Source organism: Rhinolophus ferrumequinum, chromosome 26, assembly GCF_004115265.2.
Source record: "Rhinolophus ferrumequinum isolate MPI-CBG mRhiFer1 chromosome 26, mRhiFer1_v1.p, whole genome shotgun sequence".
NCBI classification, from domain to species: Eukaryota; Metazoa; Chordata; class Mammalia; order Chiroptera; family Rhinolophidae; genus Rhinolophus; species Rhinolophus ferrumequinum.
The window spans coordinates 12543290-12568529 of record NC_046309.1 but is presented as its reverse complement, the minus strand read 5'-3'; the positions used below and the strand labels follow the sequence as shown (position 1 = coordinate 12568529).

The following is a 25240-nucleotide window of genomic DNA, read 5'->3' as shown; positions in this document are numbered from 1 at the left end:
CCTTTCCCATCATGGCGCTCTCCAAGGTGCTGCTGCCGCCCCACCCTCACCCCCGCCCAGGTCTCCCCAAGACAACCAACACCTCAGCATATCCAGAGCCCAGCTCCTTTCTGGTACACGAGGCTCCTCAGTTTGGAAGGTTTGGTCTGCACAATACAATAGCAGAAGGAGGTGTCTTCTACAGAGAGCCACTGCAAGAGGACGTCTTAAGGACAAGGTGGGCTGGACTTCAAAGATGGCAGAGACCGACAATACCATGAATTTTACCTACTTTCTTCTTCTATACCACCCTCCCTATTGTTGACGCTGTAACAACAATGGAAACGTCTGATGACTGCTCTCACGAACTGTTTTGAACTCACGTGCAATGAAACGGAAAAACAAAAAACAAGAACATTCCAAGGGTCATCATCAAGTTTTCTGTTTTATTTAAGATTTTAGTTTTAATTCTGAAGAAAGAGGTACATTTCCTTTTTTTTAGTTTTAGCGTCAGGTTATAACCAGGTTTGTTTTCTTTTCTCCTGTCTTTTCAATACTGCACAAATGTCCAGAAACTACAGGGTTAAATAAGCTGCAGGCAAGGAGGTCAGAGATTTGCTGTTGATGGTGGTCAGATGGCCCAGAGCGGTGCTGAGGGCCCGAGTCAGGTGAATTTAATGTAAAAGAAAAAAAGATTCTGACAGATGAGAAAGACTTAAGAAATCACGTCTATTTCAGCTCTTATAGTATGCATAGGTATTACATCTGTGAATACTTTTTTTCTTTAAAACATTTGAATTTATTTTGAATCTAAAGCCAAAACATATTTTCTCCTTTAAAAAAAAAAAATAGTTCTCCCCTCCTTATAAACTCTTTAGCAATTGGCCAGTTACTACTACAGATCAATGTGTCTTTCCATCAACTTTCAATAAATTATTTTTCTTCACAACACAATCAAGTCGTCTCCATCAACTTGCCAAAACAATTAAAAATTAAATTAAATTAAAAGCATCTTCCCTGCAATAGTGATAAGCTGAATACGAGATGGATGCCAGGACCACCGCTTTCCCCCACGTATCTAGCAATCTCATTTCGATTAACCTGGTTTTCAAACTTCTGCAGTTGACAATGCATTGACTTGACCTTTCCTAGAGATTAATCGTCATTTTCTGCTAAGCAGATTATGTCATTATTACGCGTCACAAACAGTAATTTTCTAAGTATCGAGACTGCCCTTTATTTTTTTTCTCCTCCTTAAAAAGGCATTTTTAGGAAACATTCAACAGTGTCACTCAAATGCTGGATCAACAGAAACTCTTACAATGAAAAAAAAGACGGTAATGACCCTGTGATCGCATTGCATCTGGGGGTAGAGAGAAAAAAAACTGATCAGGAACTGGATTCTTCAGAACTTAAGAGATGAGAGGGAGCTGTGGGGTGGGCTGAGGGCAAAACAGGGTGGGACAAATCCTGTATTTTTCGAATGGTTTCTCCTCTTTCCCTAATGGCGGTCCAGTGTTGAACTCTGTAGTAAATCTGTGGGGGTTTTGCTGGGGGGTCTGAAGGCCGTCTGAAAGCCTGGGGGTGGGGAGTGGAAGCTGGAAGGATTTGAAGGAGGAGGGTAGGGATTCCAACTGGCTCTGTGCAGAGGGATCTGTGTGCTGAAGGCGGCGCTGTGGTGGGTCTGTGATGGAGCAGCACTGGGGCCGTCCATCTCTGTGAGGGCCTGGAGGGATTTTAGCCAGTGTGGAGGATTGTCATCTTGAAGAGAGTCTAAACTGTTTCCTGAAGAGGCTGGAATACCTAAGGAGAGAAAAGAAGACAAGAGGAACACTGGTGAGTTTGGGCACAAGGAATACGAAATTTGTCAAACAAATGTTTTCAAAGGTGGTTAGTTTACCCAAAAAGAAACCGAAGAGATTACAATTTTAAACTCCTTCCAAATAAGACCTTTTTAATCTTACATTCCTTTTAGCCTCCACCCACAACGACCACAATTTATTGTCACAGAAACCCATGCCTCCTCTTCCAACTACACAGACCAGATATTGTCCCCCACTGTCACAGAGGCAGAGCTGCAGAAACGAGTCCCCAGAATTGTATGACGTTATTTCCCAATTGTGCTTCTCCTCTAATAGCAATACATAAACAAGACAGCCTTATAATAGAGAGCTTTATTTTAAAAAGTGGAGTATGTCCCTTTAAGAGGGTAAGTCAGATCCTTCCTATAGTCTGAGACCGAAACAATACACACATGCGGCCAGATGTTAGCACCTACTGACACCAAAAGAAGCAACCGAGGCACCAAATGTGTTGTTACACAACTACGCCAACAGAATGAAGCGACACCGCACCCCGGAGAACGAAACAAGCTACCCCGCACATGTGGCTTGGTGAAAAGAAGCTTCTGGGGAAAAGACCTCTGTTTTAATTTAATCTGTGCTAAAAAAAAAAAACTAAACTGATGGCAGTCAGCGGAGCTGAAGGAGTGAGAGAGTTACCTGTGATGATGGCTGGGTCTGTCCAGCTGCCAGGGCTGTCCCAACTCAGGCTGTCGGTGGTGGCAGTGTTGGACGTTGGTGCACTGTGGCTGTTGGCGTTGGAGGGGCAGGCAGAATTGGGCAGTCCACCAAAGTTGATGTTAATGTTGGGGAGAAGTGCCCTTAGCCCGTCCTGCCATTCCTTCATATTTAAACTCTCTACAGAACTGCTGTTGTCTGGGAGATTTACCAACAAAAAAATGAAAGATAAAAAAAAAAATAAAAAGCTGACGTTAGAAACATATGTTGTTCTTTAGTGGTTAAGCGGGAGGAGAATTATGCTTTCTTTATTGAGCATTTAAAATGGGTTGTCCTCGCAAGATAAACTTGTCTGGGATTTGCTCGTGAGCTCAGAGCCCCTGAAATGAGGAAAAAAATTTGCTCCAGAATCAGGAGAGGGAGCTTCCTCCTTCTAGCCTCCTCACCATTTTGCGTTTGTAAATCAATAATACAGTTTAAAGACTCAATGCTCCGGAGCACAATTTCGTTCCAGCCACATTATGAAGTTTCAGTTAAGTGAGGCATTTCGCCAGCTGAGCTGATTTATTCTATATAAAAAAAGCAAGCCTGCAAATTCAATACAGGAGCTTATTTCTGAGCCCGTGAAATGGAAGAAAAGTCATTTTATGAAGAATAAACATAAGCCAATAGAAAAAGGAAAATAATTATTCTTCCTGATTATAAAACTGGTAATGCATTTCAGAGGAGAAAGGCAGTCATGAGTAGGCTTTTGAATTTGAAAAGAGTATTTTTCCATTAGTCACAAAGGCCCAGGAGGCAGGGGCTACCTTTCAGATGGAATAATTTCCGGCACAGCCTGCCTACCCTACTCTAACAGTTCTTTCTATCAGTCACTCAACGCATGAGGCCTCCAGTTCTCTGGGTCTATGTACTAACAGCATCAAACACGGTAAGTCACTCTCCGCGTCAAAAGGCTTTATATAAATTGTGATTAAACTAACTTGATCTACAACCATCCAGAATCCGCATTTTATAACTAACTGGTTGGGGGGGTGGGGGCAGAAAGGGTACAGTGTAACTACTTAGAATAATCGCTGTTTGAAAACCGGAATATAGGTCAAACTACCACTGAGGTTTTTGAGAAGAGCACAGAAAATTATTTCTGGTTCTACAGAATTGATTAGCAATCACCACTGATGATAATGAAAATGATGATGATGATGTAACAGGCCCAGGTGAATTCAGAATTTTGTTTTGCACCAATCACTGATGTATCACAAGTGAATCATTTAACCCTATTAACCTTATTTATAAAAAGGCACAAAAAAAAAACCCTACAACCAAAACCGACAAAAGTCACCTCTGAATTACACTAAGATGAAGTAAAGGCAATTCCTGCCATACACACAGGTCAATGGAAGGGAAAATAAATTCTGTCCACCTACTTCCATTTCCCAGTCAATGCAGTTGCCTAAAGCTCACCCTTCTAGCTGCATCCTCCATACACTTTGTGTTGTACACCTTACAAGGCGCTCTCAGAGTCACTTATTTCACTTGATCTTCATGTTGTGAGGTTTGCAGAGCACGGGGAATAATTTGCATTTACCAGATAAAATAAGACTCCAGAATAACTGACCCGAGGTCACAGGACTTGCAGAGTGAGGATTTGAACCCAGACCCTAAGTTGGGTTTTTAGTGACACTAACTCTATCTACTTTGTATAGACTATTAATTGACTTTTTAATATGTCAGATATTTAAGAGAAAACCCAGGGGCCTATGAAACCCGTGATTAAAAGGAACCAGAAAAGAAACACAGAAGCATTATGTCTATTAGCCACGATGAGCAGGACAGAGAAATATGTTGGCTGAAGGAACAAGCTGGACGTTGCAGTTGAGGAGAGGGGATGTATTCTAATCACCAACACAATCGTTAGTCCCCGACTCCACCTGCATGAGGCACTAACAAGATGATGTCACTCCAGTCCCAGAACACCCTCAATTACAGGAAGCTTTGGTGGCTATGGTACATTCTAACCCTTAAAGCAGTCAAACTGTCAAGACTGAATAACTTAAGATGGTTTTCAGTTTACCAGAAACTGAACTCTAAACAAGGAAAACTTCCTAGGAGGGAAAGAAAATTGCCCTGATGTAAAAAGACGATGTAGAACTGGGTGGGAAAATTTTGAGGCAGATGGATGTTCTTAAACTAGGAGCCAAAGCCAGTAAGAAGCCTATGTAGGTGATTTGAGCCTCTCGTCCACTGAGTCAGGGAAAAGAAAACACCCGTAACTCACTAAGACTGATTTCCTCCTTACTTCTGCTTTACATGTAATGAGAACCGGAACTAAGGAAAGCCCTCGTTTTGCATTAACAGAATAACACTGCATGTATATAAAGTTTATTGAAAACTTAGTATTGAAGTCAAAAGACATTTGTTCAAGGACAGGGGATACATAGGAACGCTACTTTCCACTCAATTTTGCTGTGAACTTAAAATACTTAAAAACTTGAAAAACTCTAAAAAAATAAAGTCTGTTTTTTTAAAAAGATATTTGTTTCTCTGATTTTAGACTCAGGAAATTCAGCAAGAGTATGCCACTCAAAGAAATTCACAAATGGTACCTGACACAGAAACAGTGAGAAACTTAGATCCTGCCGGGTGAACTATGATTGATTGTAAGATACCTTATGAAATAAATTAGCTGGTTTATAATTCCTATTTATAATTCCTACAATCTGGCCCAAAACTCTCACGTGCCCTGGACTTCTTGGAAGCCTGACAGCACAATAAGCAGTGTTCAGGGAAGCTGCAAGTGACATAGGGAAGTGGACTGACATCTTCAGTTCTTGGAATGGGACCGCTATTTCGAGTAGCTTAGAAGGCGTTTTCTTCACTGTTTTCTCCACTGTTGCTATAGCAAATGCTGGCACAAAGAAAGGGCAAGGAAAAGAAAATCAGCTAAAACCTAACCCCATCAAAAGAGCTCATCTCAGTCCAGGGCACCTGAAGTCACCTCCTTTATCTGCTCCCTGCCTCTGACCCAATTTTGTTTTTGCTGCGAGGGCTTCTGGTAATTCCATTCCTTGCAATACAAACAGCAGGACTTAGCAGCTTCAGCACTACTGACACTTTGGACTATATGACTGTTTGTTGTAAGGGCTGTTCTATGCAGTAGAAGATGTTTAGCAGCATCCCTGGACTCTACCCACTAGATGCCAGTTGGAGGTGTGTGCACGCATGCCTGTACACACGTACACGTACACACACAACTCCCCCCAAACGCCCCTAGTTCTTGACAACCAAAAATGTCTCCAGGCATGGCCAAAGACTCAGTGGGGGAAAATTGTTACTGGAGGAGAACCACTGATGCGAAAATTCCTTTTTCTGAGTCTCTACATAATCCCACTCAAATACAATTTTCCTTTCAAATAGTCCCAGGACTCTGACCATTAGACTCGATGCAACTTCATTTATACAGGAACTTTATTCACACAGGGGTACAATTCAATGTGGACAAGTCTAATGGAGAAAACACTGCGCTGGACACTGCAGATGGACTGCGAAAGGCGGCTCCACGCGGGTTTTTAATATAACTGGACATGTCAGTCATTCTCTTAACGTCCCAGGATCCTGCTTCATACGTAAGTAGGAGTAACATCCACTCACTCTCTCGTGAAGATAAAATGAAATAGGAGAAGGAAAGCAATGTGAAGTCTATATATTACCTGATAAATGTCTAAAAACATTTTTCTCCCTAGTGCTCAATACTGAACAGATAGAAAGCTTTCCAAAAAGCCCAGGCGGAGGAATTCTCACGTGCCCAGAACTGGCGTGAGCACAACGGTTTCCTCCTCGGAACACAGGGACAACAGGCAGGATTCTCACAGAAGTACTGGGGACCCAATCTAATTAACAAGTCCCCCTGCCACCAAAATATTGCAAAGACGAATATGAGAAAGCACTTTAAACTTTCCATAAGAAAGACTGGAAAAGACCAAGCAAAGTACAATGAAAATCAAATTACTAAACATATTTCATGTTAAAAACGATAGTGATTTCATTTTTAAAGTATTTAATTAGTAGTATAATACATTAGGAGAGGACTGTATATGTTTAAAGTACTGCTAACATGTTTAAAAGTTTTGTGACACTAAACAACCCAACTGTTGTTTAAATTATAAATTTAATTTATAATGTTCAAATATGTACAACAAAACATTATTTGTGGTTCTAAATAATTTGAGGGCAGGAGACCAGGTCAAGTTGCTCGCAGTAGTTTTATTTTTCAGTATAAACCTCAAAGAAATAGAATTTAAAGTACTTTCAAGATACCACATACCACACTCTCACATTCTAGTGTGTAAGAAGTTATCAGTATACTGTGTTTACCTGGCTCAGAACACTTTTTAGGGAAGAAATTATGGTTAAAATCCCGCCAGCTTGCTGGTAGCCTAACACCCAGTTCACAACCGTTCTACCATCACATACTAAGATGACAAATCTAGATTTTAGCAACAACAAAAATTATTACAAAATGTATGTGTTAAGGCTGCCAAGGTTAAAACAAAAACAAAAACAAAAAACAACTATTTACTGAATGTGCACAAGAAGAACGAAGCACTTAAACCATGACTCCCGTTCTCAGGGAGTTCAACATCTACCAGAAGAGACAACGCGACAACAGGACAAGTTCTCACATATATGGTGATGGAAGGAGAACCGACTCTGGGTGGTGAACACACAGTGGGATTTATAGATGATATAACACAGAATTGTACACCTGAAATCTATGTAACTTTACTAACAACTGTCACCCCAATAAACTTTAATTAAAAAATTAATAATAAAAAAACAAAAACAAAACAAAAACAACAGGACAAGTTCAACAACTACAATCTGAAAAAGCAACTGAAGAAATGTCATAGGGTTGCACATGATTAACAGATGCTAAGATGTTTAGGAAAAAGAGAGGCCAGTTAGGCACATGCATGGAAATGTGCTGGTGGGTGAAGAACAGTAGCTGTCATTCATTCTTGGGGCTTTAGTTACTACACAGACAACCCCCGCACCCCCAAGCCTGAAAAACCCACAAGTTGAAACCACCTTTGGTATTTTTACCCAACACTAGACTAGTCCAGCTATGTATTAGGAAGTGTAGAGTAAGACATGTTTTATAAGCAGTAACTATATTACAAGATAAAAATTAAGCTGTGTTCTAACATCGCACCTTTCACAGAAAATCATAAAGCAGGAAAAGTGAATGGTTTAGGCAAGAGGACACAGTGAGCATTAGAGCGGCCAAGTGGGGTTTCTTTCCTTTTTGTTCCTCAGATAAACTGCAATATGTTCATTATTATGAAATGCAAAACTTTGCTACAGACAGCGAAAGTGTGGGAAAATCTGCTCCTTTCGAGAAGTTGTCACTGGTGACAAGCCAATGAGTTTTGCTGGTTTGCGTCTCCTCAAAGAATGATTTTCAAATTGGTTTCACAGCCTGCAAAACCATCTCAGGAGCCACAGGGGAGGAAGCTGAGGGGACAGGGCACACACCCCAACCTCCTCCAACCTGATTTCACCTATTTTACATATTAGGGTACCATGTTAAGACTGTATTCGGAAAACAAGATTTGCTGCCAGGAGTTAAGACAGAAGATCTATGTATAATGACAACACAGTGAAATAAAGCGCACTCCAGAGGAACCCTAAAACAAAAGGCTACTGCAAGGATTTGCTTCCTCTGATGCAATTTGTACCACCAGGTCAGGCTTTTCTGTCTCCTCTTGCTTTGCTAGAGGAATTCTTGTCTCTACCTTCCTTTTGGTTTCCCCACTGCAGGTCTTTCCAGTTAACAATAAACACGTAGGCCTCGCTAATTAAACCAGCTACCATGTTTCCCCGAAAAGAAGACCTAGCTGGACCAGCCTCTAATGTGTCTTTTGGAGCAAAAATTAATATAAGACCCGGTCTTATATTATATTATTATACCATATTATATTATAAAGACTGGGTTTTATATTATAGCAAAATAAGACTGGGTCTTATATTAATTTTTGCTCCAAAAGATGCATTAGAACTGATGGTCTGGCTAGGTTTTATTTTTGGAGAAACACGGTAGACGCAAGTAAATTCACACATCCACCAATTTCTCTACTTTGGTGTTTGGGTTGGGCTGGCTGGCCCACATAATCGGCCCTGATGCTGGGGCTACTCCATTCTCCACTGTAGTCCCTAGAGCCAGAGACCTCTTATTTCAAGTTCAATTCCTCTCTGTTAGCCGTCAATCCCATCCCAACTGGGGAGCAGTTGTCAGGAGTCCCAGTCACACAATATTCCTAGAAGAGATTATTCTACTCTTCAGTTTTCAAACCTTTTTTAATGGTTACTCCAAAAGCCCGACTCTGCAACCTTCTTTTTTTGCCTCTATAAAGTTTTATCTTCCTTTTCTTCACTGCTGTGCTTTCCAGTTCAAAGTCAGAGGCTCCCTCCAGTGGTTAGGTTATTAAACAAGTCTTTCTTGGTAGAAGTAATTGTACATCAGAAATCTAGTTCCTGCCATGGTTACTCCTTGCTAGTTGGATTTTCAAATCTCCATGCATTTTTAGAAGGACACAGGGTGCAGCCTGTCTCAGCCACTGCGTCCTCTACACACACACACACACACACACACACACACACACACTCTCACCGCTTTACACACTATTTCCTATCAGTTTTGGGCCGGAGTACATCTCCATTGATTTTAAGAAAGCCTCAACTTTCCCAAACTTCAACATACGTCTAGCAATTCAAATATAAACAACTTATGCATGTCCTATATGTTAAACCACACTTTAAAGAGTACACAGAACTTCTCCTATCAGAAAAGAAAGCCTTCATGATAGAGATGTACTGTATTTAAAGAAAAACACAAAAATCATTTCAATTTATTCACTAAAATTTGCAGGGAAAATGACTACTATGTGAATGAATTCTTTCAAATAGACTTATAAAATCAGATTGTCTATGCAAAATGTTATTCTACTTAAACAAATAGAGCTGATGCTCAAATTTCTAGGATTGTTTATTACAAAGCAAGATAGCCACTACTGTGAAGCAGATCTGCTGAGACACAGACAAAACTTAAAGATTCAATAAATCTGAAAGTAGAGATGGGACGACGTGCAAAATTCTAAGATCTCAAGTAAAAAAGGAGTTCTGAGAATAGAGGAACCTGAACAAAGTAATAGGAGTTCTGAGAACATGGGAACTTGAACAAAGTAATAACAAAAAAGTGGTAAAATTTATTCCCACTAGAAAGCAGAAATGACATAAACAGGAAAAGAGAGGCCACGAGAATCAGCTAAATACGATTTGTGCTTTCTGGACACTCTAACTACTTTCTTTCTCCTTGTCTACTAGAATGCTTTCCTGATCTCTTCAATTAATTTGTACTCAACCTTCCAAAGTCTAAGTCTTTTCTCTTCCAGTCAGATCATTCCAGATGCACTTATAGTCTGAGCCACACTCATCTGGCAGCAAACTGTGCTGTGACATCTACTGTATTCCTATCTTCTCCCTCACAATTTTACTGACCCATCTGTTCTGCAAGGGGATATTTTGTACATTCTTCAGCATGTAGCTCAGAGTCTTAGAAACTGACATGCTTCAAGATATCCGCCGAATCTGCTGAATCCAAGGTCCAGCTTGAGAGGAGCTGGAAAATCACTTTGCCCAAAAAAGCCTGTTTAATTCATATCTGTATAATGCTATGAATCAAGCCGTTCTCTCCAAAGAGATGCAAATCTTTCTGAAAGCAGCAATCAGCTAAGTGTTAGGGTCCAAAGGGTTTCTCTGCGTGTAAACTGAGGGAAAGGAACCATTAAGATGATGTTTTCCATAGTGCTTGAGATGCCAAAATATAAGCAAATATAATTTTTTAAATCCAACACACCAAAATTATTTACTAAGAAATGTTTTTTTAAAAAGATATTCTAATATTATGTGCACAGGGTAAATAGGTCTATTAACTATATTGTATCATTTTTCTATTCTGGACACTATTCATTCACTATGTACTTTATGTATTTAATTACTCACTTTAGTACCAACAACCCAATGAGCTGTATTAACTTTATTTTACCAACAAGGAGACTAAGTGGCTCTGGTAGTTTAAGAAATCTGCTCAAGGTTATATAGTTTACAAGTGTCTAAGTCAGTAATCAAACCCAGTCTGACTCCAACATATTTCTTCTCTCTGCCAAACACACTACCAACTGCTCCCTTTCCTGGCAGGACTCACAGGCCAAGAAAAGGGGAGGGCAACGTGTTTAAATAACTTAAATAAATAAGTAATGCTATTCTGCTATGAAGGGGCATAAAGAAGAGAATGAACATCTCTGCCTACATGCAGGACAAACAGTGACTGGAGAAGCTCAGAGGAAGAGAAACTGAGATGGAAGAGGGAAAGGTCTTTCCACACTGAACAGAGAGCACAAGAAGTTAATCATATAGTAGGAATATTTCAAAATATAAGTAGACGTGTTTTGCACAATGTGTACTTCTCTCTTCTAGAATGTTCCTACAAGGATCTATAAGTCTACTTTGGGGGACAATCAGATCATGAAATGGGAACCAGAAAAACACCTAGATGTTTGCTTTATGAAGGATCTAAGGAGGCAGAATCTGTTTAAAAAAAAAAAAAACAACAGGGAAAAATACTTATGGAAAAAAATGTCTCTATACAAAGCTATATATATATATACACACACACACACATAGCTTAAGTTCTGTGACAATTCATCTAAACACTGCTGTTAGCCATGCTATACTTTACCATCTTATTACAAAAGGTTACTATCAGAAAACTTACCAGAAATTGCTGAATTCTAGTTGTATTTATGACATCCTAGGAAGCCTATATAGATATATGAAAAAGTAAACTTAAAATTCAATGCAAAAGATACATACATTCTTAGAGGTATTATAGCCTGGATTAGATGGAAACTGCACCAGAACATATAAGCGACAGAGCTAAACGATGGGAAGACAAGAATCCTATATAAGCAATGTCTACAATCAGAAACTGGAAGCTTGAAGAACACATTTCAGTGCACACAACTGAAATGAGCAAAGCTGTGAGGACACCCAAAGATGACAAGGGAGCTTAGCATCCAGGAGAGCACGTATAGTTCACCAGAACATGATTTCACCAAAACACACTGTAAAACTGCAGAGACATGAAGGCTGTCAACCACCCTACTACCTGCACTCTAAATCGGCTAGAAGAAAACAAACCTGATGAAATTTACTTCCTGACCACCTCTCTTTCCCATGGGAGAAACAAGGAGGAAAACTTTTACTCTGGACTTGTGGCCACCAAAGAACTGGTTAGCTATTGTCAACATAAGAGAAGCCGTTGAGTGTGTGTGACATAATATTCGGATCTGCAGAAGCAAGGAATAACCAGACTTGCGTTCTTGGCTGGCAGGCACGTTGGTTATTTTTGCAATTACCACAGTGTATTGCATTTACCTGTGTGCGTGTTAGTTTTTTCTACTAGGCCGCTAGCTCCTCCAGAAAAAGGGCCTTGATTTAATCGTCTTTGTAGCAGTGAGCAGTTCCTGAAACAGAACCTCACGAGGTCGTGTTTCCTACATGAACAGCCCTGAACATTTGCTTCCAGATTTTCTGAGACAACAGCTTTCCAAAAAAGGTCAGAAAAAGGATGGGTCAGGTAGTCCCATGGTTATAGGGAGCAGTGCTTCATAGGCCACAGAAGATGCTAAAATATGGCATTCTGACTATGCAATAAGTAATTCTAGTAAGGGAAATCAACTGGGGAGAAATCTAAAGAAATTGGCTGCTGTACAGGGAGAATCTCATGGGATTAGATATGAAAAGACCTTAGAAAAGATGGATGGAGGTATATGACCTACCTGTATATAAGAGTATCATAACCCTTGAGGATTAAAATCAGAATCCATAATGACTGAAGCTTGGGGAAAATGCTGAAGACAAGAAAAAGCTAAATATGAATGGAGAACATTAGCCAAAGTCACTGCTCAGCCTGATGTTACAATGTGAAGCCCCAAGAGAAGACTGAGCTATGTAGTTCCATCTTCATTTTGCTTTCTTCCATCTTCTCTGTAAGAATACCAATTCTCAAACCAGAAAGGGCAGATTAAGGAAGGTATAGGAAAGAACTGTGAGGAGAGATGCAAAGACAGTGAAAGAACATCTACTCAATTTAAATGAGCTTAAAATCTCTAGGTGCAACATGAATTCTGTCCTGGGGTATTAACCCTCAGATGTGATCACAAAACCATTAAGAGAAATGCCAGAAAAGAAGAAATGGCAGACTCTAGAAACTACATGCTTAAAATTCTTGGGAAAATTCTGAAACAGATTAGGAACTGGGGATTTCTTTAGAAATGCATATAATAGGTTTAAGCAAGCACTGCTTTACTGCTTATGTTTAGGGGCATTTTTCAAGGGAAATATGGAGCATGTTGGCTAGAACCTCAGTTCCCTTCTAACTGAAATACACAGGCAGTTAAATTTGAATTTTGAAGTGGAACAAGCAGTCATGGAGGCAGGTTCTACTGACAATTGTTTTTCACTGGAAATGATCTCCTTCTATATCCCGTGGTCCATTTCCTTTCCTCTTCTGTCGCCTGCCCAAACCCAAAGACTTTGCCGCTATCTCCATTCCCACCTCACTGACACATCAATTCCATAAAACAAAAGTAATAGAGCCAAAATGCATTTTCATGAAGAACCAACCATATCAAGGTAATTGAGTCTTTGGAAAGGCTTCCTAGGATGTCATAAATACAACCAGCAATTTCTGGTAAGTTTTCTGATAGGAACCTTTTGTGGTAAGATGGTAAAGTATAGCATGGCTAACAGCAGTGTTTAGACGAATTTTCACAGAACTTAAGATACTGCGTGTCAGCCTAAAAGTTTCTGAGCTACTGCTTGGCTTATCTTTTCACTCCACAAAGTTAAATATGCAAATGAAAGCCAATTCTAGAGATGACAAAATTTGTACTTAAAACTGGAACTATTCTTAAATTCTTCACACAAATGTTACTAATGTTACTAGTAATATTTATCGCTTTATAATCACATAGTTCTTTCGTAAGACAAACATGGATGATGGTGATATACAAAAAGGATATACTCTACATCAAATCAAAACATAAAAATTTAACAGGAGTATATTCAGATTTTTAAAAAATGCATCAGAAAAGCACAGGATGGTAGAATAACCTAAGTGTGTATGAAAAAAGGTCTATCCTATAAGACTTTAGTAGGCTTATAAATTTGATATGACAATTGGATAATAGAACTTCTAAAAAGGTGACATTGAAATCATATAAATAGACGTGAAATGTCTAAATTAGCAATTGTATGACATTGGGCCAATGATAAACACTCTGCTGCTCTTTCCTTTACAAAATGGGGATACCACATTTTATACCACACAAAATATTTTTATAAAAGATACCCCACAAAATATTTTTATACCCCACAAAATATTTTTATAAAAGAACTCTGTAAACTGTAAAGGAATATACAAATATTAGTAATAACAATAATTTTAATAACAAATATAGCGTTATCTGAGCACATCTGGATTACTATATTAAACTGTGAGCTTCATATTTTAAGAAAGTTATTCATTGTGAAGTCAAAATATGTGTAGAGGAGAACTGGACTACAGAGAGAACTAGAAACCATGTTAAGTATGAAACAGTTGAAAGAACTAAAAATGTTCCATCTACATCTAGAAGTTACTAAACAAGTGGTAACTGCCTTCACATATTTAACCAGAAGTATACATGGGAAAAGAATTTGGTTTAACCAAACCAAGAGAAAAAAATTCTTTTAACATTAGAAGTTGCCCTAAAGAATCTCCCTTAGGAAAGTATTAAGCTCTCATAACAGCTCGTCATTATCCATAGAGTTCTGGAAGAAAAGGTATGTTACAGAGACTCTGAATTGTGTATATATATATGTCTCTGTTTAAGGGGAAGGTGGACCAATATTTACAGATATGTAGAGAGAGATCTGTGAGTATCACAAATGAGAAAATGGAGTTAAAAAAGTGCTATTAGATAAAATTTTTAAAAGTTTGTGTGGTGGGGGGGCTGGTCTTGGGGAAATAAGGAAAAGTCGAGTTGAGGTTTCCACAGTTCAGAGGTAATGAAGACAGAAGGCCTGATCAGGGAGCCTCGGTGAGAGGAATCGTAACCAAGAGCTAAGTTCTAGTTGTATGTGCACACGAATCTGATGAAAAGCTTCCCAAAGTCCAGATGTAACACAAAGCACATGCAGGCTTCGCACGCCTTCAGAAGCAATCAGACACTAACATCGCTCTATCAACCACTGGTTTTCTTTCAACATTTATCGAATGGCTACTCTGTTCTTTTCTCGGGTGCTCGATGCCGTAATATTCTGCAGCAGCCTCCTGAAAGTCATGCTGTTCTGCTTTGTTTTTGTGTTTCTTTAGTGGATCACTGGAAGTTGGCCATTCTGAACAAAGTCAGTGATAGCTTTTGATTGTTTGGCGCCAATAAAATATTTGTATGGGGGGATAAGTTCCTCTTCAGGCTTGCATTCAGATCAAAGTATTTTGCTGCCTATGTAGCAAATCCCCCATGCTTATGTGTCTACTAAAATTCCTAAGGTTTTTGATATTCATAACTTTCCTAATTAAAAGATTTCCAAATTTTCTAAAAGTTATTAAAAACTCCAAATCCAGTTTTTTACTCCATTTGATCACACAGCTCACTTTTATTTCAACGGTGAAGATCAGTCAGTCTCATCTTTTTCTGAAAGATGGCTCCTATCTTAAGGGTTTAAATCAGTCACAAAAATCCCCCCAAATGAAGACTAAAATTATCCAGGCTCTGAAACATGATTTTAATGGACAAATTCTTCATAACCCAGCTATTAGCTCTGCTTTTAGAAAGTTATCTATTTCAGCATTAAAACAATAATTTGCTTTATTTCTTAGTTTCAGGAAAAAAAATATTTCAGGAAATGAAGTAACTTCATTATTTTATACTAAAACTAAGTGAAAAATACCAGGGTAGTCATGGTTATATTTCCAACCCAACAGACCAAGCAATTAAATCTTTAACAGTTCTGTCTTGTACTATTTACCCAAACCAAAAGACAGTTGTTGAAAGAAGTGTGTATAGCGATTATTTTATAAACATTTGATTTCTAAACAAGCATGTATGTTTTAAAATTTAATTATTTTAGCTATGTAATGTATAATTTAAAAAAGCAAGACTACTTTTTCTTCTCGCTAACTATTTATTCACATACTAGGGAAAATAAAAAACTTTTTACTTCCAACTTGCAAATGACGTCTTGATTTTAAAAGAATTAGTACTAATAAGAATGCATTCTTTCAAGATCCTGATGAATTCAAAGACTTACATGCTCACCACCAGTTCACTAAGGAGTCTTAGTTAAAAATCATTTAAAATATACATTTATTTACTTGTCCATCCTTAGCTATGAATTATTATACTTGAATTTGGAAAAGAATGCCAGAGATAGTCTTGACAGAACCAACTCTCAATCTGTGTTGAGTCTCACTGTGAAGGAAGGAAGTCAGGAAAGAAGGAAGGAAGATCAGATGAATACATTCTCAAATATAAATTAGAAACTACAATTCTTATTTCACTGTATCTGGAGCTTTATACTGAACTAGAACATTTTAGTGAAACAAATTAATTCTGTTAACAGTCACAGAGTTGTAAAACACAGAATTTTAGTCATATTGTCTAGAAATATTAGGTGATTTTTAAAAGAGCTAGAATAACTTAGAAGTTGGGGAAAGTGAGTAACACCATAACACCAGTCGAATTTTATCAATTTGACACTTAACAGTGCATGGTTGTCAATCTACTTCCAAATCCAGACTATGCTTTCTGTTTAAATGTGTTTTGATTTAAAAGAGAGAGGGGAAAGAATATGGTCACTTAAAATCAAAAGCCAGTTTGGCAATAGCTGAATGGTAGTAGACTGGTTGCTAGGGAGATAATTGGTCAGAGATTTAGCAGCACAGTAGGGACAGAGCTTTCTCCTTTGAAAAGGAACAATTCAGGCCAGTCGGGGGATCATACAGGTAAATGCACATTAAGACCTAGTCAAGACTACTCCCTTCAAGTGTGGTAAGCTACATAGAGAATCGATTTCCTCTTTGTCCAAAGAAAAAGAAACTGGATAGAGCGGTAGGGACAAGCTATGGGAATAAGACTCATGGTGGTCAAGAATTAAAACCTGAAAGCAGGTTATAAAACAAAGGTTGCATGGCTGTGTGTATTTATTTGCAGGTTATATAAGATCTTTGCTTATTTTAGTGATAGGCTTAATTTCAATCACCTACCATTTAAAATACAGGTGAGGTCTTGGGAGTTTACATGTAGCAGTACTGCGTACACTAAAACTCAAGCAAGGTATGTTATACCTATCTGGGACTGGAAAAGACTACGGTTAGGTTAATTAGTGAATATTAACAGTTTAGAAGTAAAAAGAAACATAACTGGCTGGTACCAAATCTTACCCTAAATGGGGAATGAGGGAGGCTAGTGTTTCCCCAAAAAGAAGACCTAGCCGGACCATCAGCTCTAATGCGTCTTTTGGAGCAAAAATTAATATAAGACCCAGTATAATATAATATTATATTATTATTATATTATATAAGACCCAGACTTACATTATAGTATAATAAGACTGGGTCTTATATTAATTTTTGCACCAAAAGATGCATTAGAGCTGATGGTCCGGCGAGATCTTATTTTTCAGGGAAACATGGTATATCAGTAATCCACAATAATAAATTTTTTAAAAAAATTATACTTTTAAATAGAAAAAATGTAAGTGGAACAATGGTATATATCCTAGCACTCTGCTTAAAGCTAAGAAACCTTCCTACTTGGTTGAAGAAGTCATAACCCAGGGCCTCCTTTACCTTCAGCTGGATACTCAACTTGTAGATGCAATAAAGAAAAAAATAAAGAGCTTCACGGGGTCAATCTTCTTGCAAATGCCAACACAGAAAGTGACAATGTTTAAAATCATCCCCGTAATGTTCCAGATCACTAAGTTCTGCTCCGTAGACACATTCCTTCAGGATGCAAGACATAAATGCTAGTATAGTCCTTCGGAAAAGATCTCACCATATTAGGAAACAGCACTAGGCTACAAAAGTTGATTGCCGTCAGCCTTCCTGCATTTCTTCTTGGAGATGGTGATGGTATTATCACCTTTAAATCCTTGTGGAGCTTTCCCTCTGTTTCATTATGCTGAAAACAATAACCTCCATGAATTAAAACAAAAAATCAGGTCTGCTATCATTTTACATGGCGTAGCATATAGTAGCTCTTCAAAGATGAACCTGAGATCGCACCTTGGTTGCGGGGCCGGTGCATGTTGGTGCCGTTTACTACAAGATTGTTTTCATTCTGTGTTATTAGAGATGTCACCAGTCTACTGTCACGCAAGTTGGTTCTTAAACGCTCTTCGGCACTGTAGAAAAATCCTGGGTCAATTTAATTTCCACCTCTGTTTCACTCTTTGTTTTGGTTCTGACATTGGTAATTATTTTAAGTCTACATTAAGAGTAACTGCAAGGTTACCCTTCCCCCTGCTCAAGTTACTCCACGATCACTGGGCCGCATTTAACACACGGCTGTTCTGACAAATTACAGGATCTGTGGTAACAGTTGCCAGTAGATGGACCCTTGGAAAGCCTTCATTATTTGCACTGATATTCACAGTTGAAAGCCCTTCACTTGTGAGAACTATTAATATAATAATCAAACTGTTAAGACACAACAAGATTTAGAGAAGAGCTATATTCTGAATCTTAAAGCTTTTTTTCTCCTTGAGTTACATGTAGCAAAGCAAATGCAGATGGTGAAGGCTAACAAAACTCTACATTGTTGTTATGCTGTGATTATGGGCAAATCACAATCCTTCTAATCCTTGTTTATTATTATCACTATCATTACTTGGTCTTTAAAAGGAGGACTGTAAAAGACTACATTATATACTTCATAGCTCTGAAATTCCATGATTCTAATACAAATCTTTTTTATTAGCTTTTCTTTAGATTTTCCCAGAGTGTGACATGGGATGGGTAGCCTCGGTGGTGGGAGTGAAATGTGATGAGATAAAGCTATGAAAATATTTATTCAGATAAACATGACCAGGGTGAGGTGAGCACCTGTATTATAACCTCGCTGTATTTAAACAGGGTTTTATTTCCTATTTGTTTATTCTATTGTGGGAAGTTTTCTTTGGGATCATTTCAACTTATAGGAACCTGACATAGGATTCCCCCAGGCAATCCCACGGTTTCTACAATTCTCTCTCATACAGTCTAACTTCCTCCTCTGAAGAAAGAACTGGAGGGAAAACAGGTAGAGAAGAGATCACAGGGTTTACGAAAGCCAGCCTTCTTTCTAAACTCCAGATCTAATGTTAAGGTGTCTACCTACCATCTGTTCTCTGTTTCTCACTCATCATTCAGCACTGAGTGGTCATCACACTGACCAGTCTCCTAAGCTGTCGTCCCCTTAACAGCACTATACTCGTGTTCTCTGTCTTTATCAAATCGAAAATCAATGAACTCTCTCAATACACTGATCAAAATTAGGGATTTCAAGATTGTCTTCTTGAATATCTTTGTGTCCTTTTCTTTTTCACCTTCTAACCAAACTCTCAATATTTGCTTTGTTCACTCCTGATGCTTTGGGCTGAACCAGAGGAACATACGAACCATATGTAGACTCTAAAATTTTTAAAGTCGATCCTTGTCTTTACTCAGCAATTCATTCATTCCTTTCCAATGCACCTGACCTCTATGCTTATCCTTACAGATGTATTTAATCTCCTTTCTTTACAGGCTCCCAACTCCACTCTTTTACCTCCCTCCTCACACAATATGCATTCAATAATTGCTGATATGAGCCCCTTCATCTATTTCTCTAATCTCAGTCTCTCCCCTAGATTTTCTGATTGTTCTTACAAATAACAAAGAATATATCCTACCTCTCGAAAGCTAAACCCATAACCTAACCTCATCTCAGAAGCTTACTTCCTCCCATAATCTACAGATGAATCTGTTATCCGACTTGATTAGTCTATCTTCTCTTCAGCGCTGTCCGTATCTTCCTCTCAATTGGCTCTATGTGTTCTATCTTCAAATATTTCAGTATTTCACTGATCATAAAGCAATGCTTTCTAAGATCGCTCCCCCTATTTAGTTAGCATCTTGTTGTTCTCTTCCCCTTGCCGAATATCTTAAATAAGTAGTCAGTGATTATTGCATTCATATCCTTGACATTTCCGCATGAATCCTAGGAATCTGATTTCTTCTCTTTTTTTCTTAATATTTTTTCACTTTTTTCTTAGTTTTTTTTTTTCCTTTGGAATCTGATTTCTATCAGTACCTTTTTATAAAAGTTACATTTTTAAAGGTCACTAGAAACCTAGCCAAACCCAAAGGCCTTTTCTAAGATCTCATCCTTTCTGACTTCTAACTCCAATTTCTTTTCTATTCCTACTATTACTGTTCTAGTCCAGGCCATCTCATTTGCACTGGCATACTGGAAATTGCTTTCTAACTGGTCCTAATTTCAAACAAACATATTACCAAGAAAATGCTACAATTAAGTTACATCTTTACCAAAGAACCTAGAGTTCTCTACCATGGACCATATCCATATCAAGATTAAACTCTTCTTCCCAGTTTTTGAGGTTTTTGCACACTTATCCCACTTTCCTATACGACCTGTATACCTCAGGTGAGTGTGTCCATCTCCTACTATCCTACCCTCCTAACTCCTACTGACCATGCTAATCTCTGTCGCTAATTCTTTGTTCAATCTGTTCTCTTTACTGTATTTTTCCCTTTCATCATCTAAATTTCAGCCATCCTTTTTATGAAGACTTTCCCTGAACCAGCTCACAATAACTTCTTTCTCTAACTCCCATTCTTATTTTTATATCAGTGTAGTGTCTCATTAGTTTACTAAACACCTCAGGTGTCATACCTGCATATATTACTGCCATTTATTCAGCACAAGGAGATAATGTAGTAGGCACTCATCCAGATTAAAAGGCTGCGAGGAGAGAGACACAGCACTAAGGACAGAAGGACTAGCTTGGCACCAGATAACTGACTCTGGTCTCATTTTGTAGAAAAAGACATATATATATATATATATATATATATATATATATATATATATATAATACGTATATAAAATGTTTAGAGATTATCACCTCTTTACAATTTTTTAAAAAGTTACTGTGTTTTCAGTTATATGATATCTATCTCTTAGAGCCAATTAAGTAGATTTGTGGAAATTTCATGATCAAACAAAAAAAATCCAAAACCTTATAAGTCAACAAAGGAAAAATGTCCCCCATTTTTTATGTATCTGTAACATATACAGTGGTGTTCCTTTTGGTAAGGCTTCAATGCACCTGCAATTCATTCCTTTCTCTTGGCTTTCTGAGGCAATGTCTCTGGGAGCAGCTCCCTAGAAACCTGTGTCCCGGCAGAAGAGAGCTCTGGCAGTCTTGAAGGTGCTTGGGATACCGTACAAATAGGAGCCATGTCAGTAAAAATGTGCAGAGACACGATGCATTAAAGTTGTTTTCTTCAAAAGAACACATATATAGAAAGCTCTACTTGAGTTCTAGGACACTAAGTAAAGAGTAAGGGACATGAGTATGCACGCACGACTGAGAAATACTTATAGAACAACGAATGTGTGCCTACCCTGTTAAGATGTTTTTCACTTCTGCCCAATTATCCTATATTTTAAAATTTCAAGTATCAGTATTCAATAATTTGCTGTCACTGTCAGAGTGATAAATAATGAAGTAAGTCTGGACTGCCATGGCTGTTGGTAGGGTTAAAATATATCAAGAGCTGACCTTACAGAAATAATGTGAAATAAAACTGTCACTAGACTGTTATCCTTGATGGCAGGGTCTATAGTTTACACGACCTTATATCCTTCAAGATCTAGCTCAGGTTACTACAAAAATAGGCACTCAAATATTTAATTAATGCTTGTTGAAATAAGGGGAGAGTATACAAAAGCACCACCTGGAAAAACAAAATAAAACAATAGAATAAAAAGGAAAGTAGTATTAATCAGAAAATATTTTCTAATGGAATCTTTAAGAAAACAAAGAGGTATTTGACATTCATCATATGACTAAATTCATTAAGTCTAGGCCTCTATTTCTTACGGTGGCACTAAAAATATTTCAAGGCAGAAGCTCCTAACTTTTTTCCCTTGGAGGTGTCATCAAACCCTTTATAGATCATATAATTATGGCTCTTCTCCCCAGAAAAAAAAAATGGACAGATGCACATACAGACAAAACTCGTAACTTTGCAAGTACATCCAAAGAGTTCTGGACTCTAGGTGTAATTCCTGACTGAAGGAACAGACCAGTCACCTTTTAAAGGTTAAGTATGTAAAAGCATACAAAATTTCCCTTGCACATGATAGATTATGCAGGAATTTACGAAAACAACTTGAAGCTTTTTAGAATTTCTCATTTTTTACCATCATTTGGTTTCATCAACTTACTTGCTTTGTGAAGTGGTGCCTTTTTTGTGTGTTGTGTAATTTCTTCTGTGCTTTAGTATAATTAATTATGACTATGACTTTAAGATTTCATTTTTTTTAAAAACATACTATATGAAATATTAAGTAAGCAAAACAGGCTTATTCTCAGGCTTACAAGGTCTCAGAAATTACAAAATAAGTTAAAAGATAATCTTTAGCTTTCTAGTTAAAAGATAAAATATGTAAGTTGAAGCCTAATTGCTCCAGAAGCACTGTCCTGAAATATGGCGTGTGCAGAAGTTAGGAGGGGGAGAAGCAGGCCGGGAAACAGTTCTGGGTTCCAGCAAGCCTGGGCAAACTACCTGACAGTTTTTTGGCACAGGCCAGGAGTGAGAAAGGAGAGGGAAAGCTACCGCAGGAAAGAGGCCTGGTTTAACAGGTATATCTCTCAACAGAGAGAAGCAGTAAATAGGAGTTAACCGCCTCTATGTCTTTGTAAGAAGATCCAGGTGAAAGGCCTGCAATGAAGGCTGGAGAAAGCTCTGCTCTAGTAAGCCTCATTACAGGGAGCCCAGGTTTGTTAAGAAAGCCCCAAAGCTTTAGCACCACAGGAGACATGAAGTGGATGTCTTTGCCCCTTACAGCAAAAATGAAACCGTAATTAACCCACGATACAAGGCTTCTGTATAATAAGCCTACAACATTTTATTTTTATTTTCTAAATTTCTTGTAATGCTGTCCTAAAGTCACTTCTAAAAAATTAGAGGTTGTCATATATGCAGAATTTCACAAAAATAACTGGCCAGGTAACTAGCTGTTTCTACACCCTCAGTTAACCAAACGACATCTAAGAACAGATTTTAGTTTATCCTACTACACCTCAGGACAAAGCCATTTCATGTGTTGTATTATATCTAATAGAAAGTATTCAGACTTCTTAGAGACAAGTAACCTTGAAAACTCCAACTCCAGCATGATATTACGTATCATCTCCTCATAAGGTGTTTCCTTATTATTTTAAATCTCTAGGCTTCCTTTCTGGGTATTCATGTTACCCGTTTCATATTTTTAACTTGTTAGTTAAGGCAAATCTTTGAAGTCATGATTGTTTTTGAAAACCTCAAGAGGAACTCTGACTTTCCCCTTTCTTCCCAGTTGTTTAATTTAGGTCATGTTTTCTGAATCAGCTCTTGTCCACTGCTCAGAATCGAATTCAATTTATTTTCTTTCATTATCAATTTTAAAACTATTTCAAGAAATTGTGTATTATCCAAAAATATCACTTCACATTATGTCCTAATAGAGTACTCCACTATTTTCTGTGATGAACTAAAATTATCTATGACAACTTACGTGGCCTAATTTTAGAAGATCCCCAATCTCTTCTCTTTCTCTTAGTCCCATTCTGGTCAGGTACTTGTAATACAGTTTTATTATCACATTTCAATTATTAAACAATGAAATTTCCAAACAGATATCTCACAGAAGTACCGTTTGTTAAAAAAAAAAAAAAAGTTACACTACTACGGTCACTTCTCACATACAATGTTTAACCCCATATTCAAGTTTCTGATAAATCAACTGTAAGTTGAAATTCTGTTTCTGAGGCATTTCCTGGTATACTAGGCAGTGCATTAGAAAAGAGTTTATATTGCATTTAGTCTATAATAATTAGCTTTTAACCTTCTATATATAATTAACAACCATTCAAAAAGAAAGTGCAAATGTGCAAATGAGAGAGAACAAAAACAGTTTCTAAACATGTAATGCATAATATAGGATATAAATCCATACAACTGAAAACAATTGCTGACAACATCCTTCTGAGCATTAAATGACACCACCAATTTTGTTTTATATGTATTCTTTCTTCTCAAGTATTCAAAGAATGCAATAAGACATTATCTTCTTAATTTTCAAATTTTTCATGAGTATATTAGGATATTACCATTTTTTCACAAAGCAGAAAACAAGGAGCTACCATTATCTTTGTATCTTTTCAGTAAGAGAGCCAAAACAAGAACAATTCTAGCTAATCTCATCTGGGATCTTAATTAGTACTACAAGTTTATTTGTGTGAGTTAAAAATAGTATCACTCATGAGAAACAATGCCAAAATTATTATGCTAATAAATTGTGTTAAAGGCCTAATGAAGAAAGACTTTAGCAACTATGAGGTAACACACTAGTTGTAGGCATGAGGAACGTTTATATTGGCTCTTTTGGGTGTATACATTAAATGCAAAATCAGAAAGAATCATGCAAAAATCCGGTTGCCCATGCAAGCACCCCAGAGTCTAATCCTCTCCTCTCAGTTCTGGTGTCAGGCCACAGTAGTGTGGAGACTTGTAGGCTGCTGTCCTTGTTGTAATGAATGGGAAGAGGCTGACAGTGGCATGGTCGAAACCTTCACCTCTTCTTCCCCTGTGGAAAAGTCAGTCATGGTCTAGTTATGGGTGACTAGATTTGTTAACAGTCCCTTTAAAAATGATTTCAATATTTGGAATACGGATACATATATAAAACACATGCGTAATGGTTGGAATCCAGGTGTGAAACAAGACAAGAATTTTAAAATATAAACTTATCAAGTACCTAGAAAGTAGTTACACTCTAAACACACCCTTAAATTTAATACTATGTCAGATACGAGAACAAATATAATAGATTTAGGATTATAAATATACAAAAAGGAAAAAAAAAGAGACCAGGTAAGCCATTCTTTTCCAAGCCAATTGGACCCCTTATAAATTCATATACTGCTAACAGTAAGTAGTATTTTGTGAAAAAATTTAAATTCACAGAATTGAAAATGTAATTTTTAAAAGGGAAAAATGACAAATGCTCGTTTTAAAAGCAGAATTATGTTTAGAAAAGGAAAATAAAAAGATACAAATATTAATTTAGCAAATTACCATATAGCATCTGAAAATTTAATGTGTACTTTTGAAGTAATTAGAAAATGCTCAAAACAATACAATGATCCAATTGACTGAAAGTGAAATGACTACTTCTAGGTCAGAGAACTACACATGAAATGAGATCAGTTCTCCTAATTATAACTGATAATTATTTGGCTACAAGTGACTTGTTTCACACATGACTCAAAATTCAATCAAGTCACTGTTAAAAAAGCTAATTAAGAAACAAAATAAAATT

The 25240-nt window shown here is 37.6% G+C and overlaps 1 protein-coding gene across 7 annotated transcripts in view; it reads right to left on the bottom strand.

Moving 5' to 3' along the window:
• Positions 1-404: 404 nt before the first annotated feature.
• Positions 405-25240, bottom strand: part of CNOT4 (CCR4-NOT transcription complex subunit 4) — a 113493-nt gene continuing 88657 nt past the window's right edge. For 2 of the 7 annotated variants that reach the window (XM_033098874.1, XM_033098876.1), the window contains exons 11-12: positions 2481-2696; positions 405-1782 (exon numbers count right to left, since the gene is read on the bottom strand). In XM_033098874.1, coding sequence (XP_032954765.1) covers positions 1481-1782; positions 2481-2696 — 518 coding nt within the window. In that variant the 3' untranslated portion in view covers positions 405-1480. Of the gene's footprint in view, positions 1783-2480; positions 2697-21752; positions 24506-25240 lie in introns of those variants that run through there. The other 5 variants (XM_033098877.1, XM_033098878.1, XM_033098875.1 and 2 more) reach the window with 4 other exon arrangements.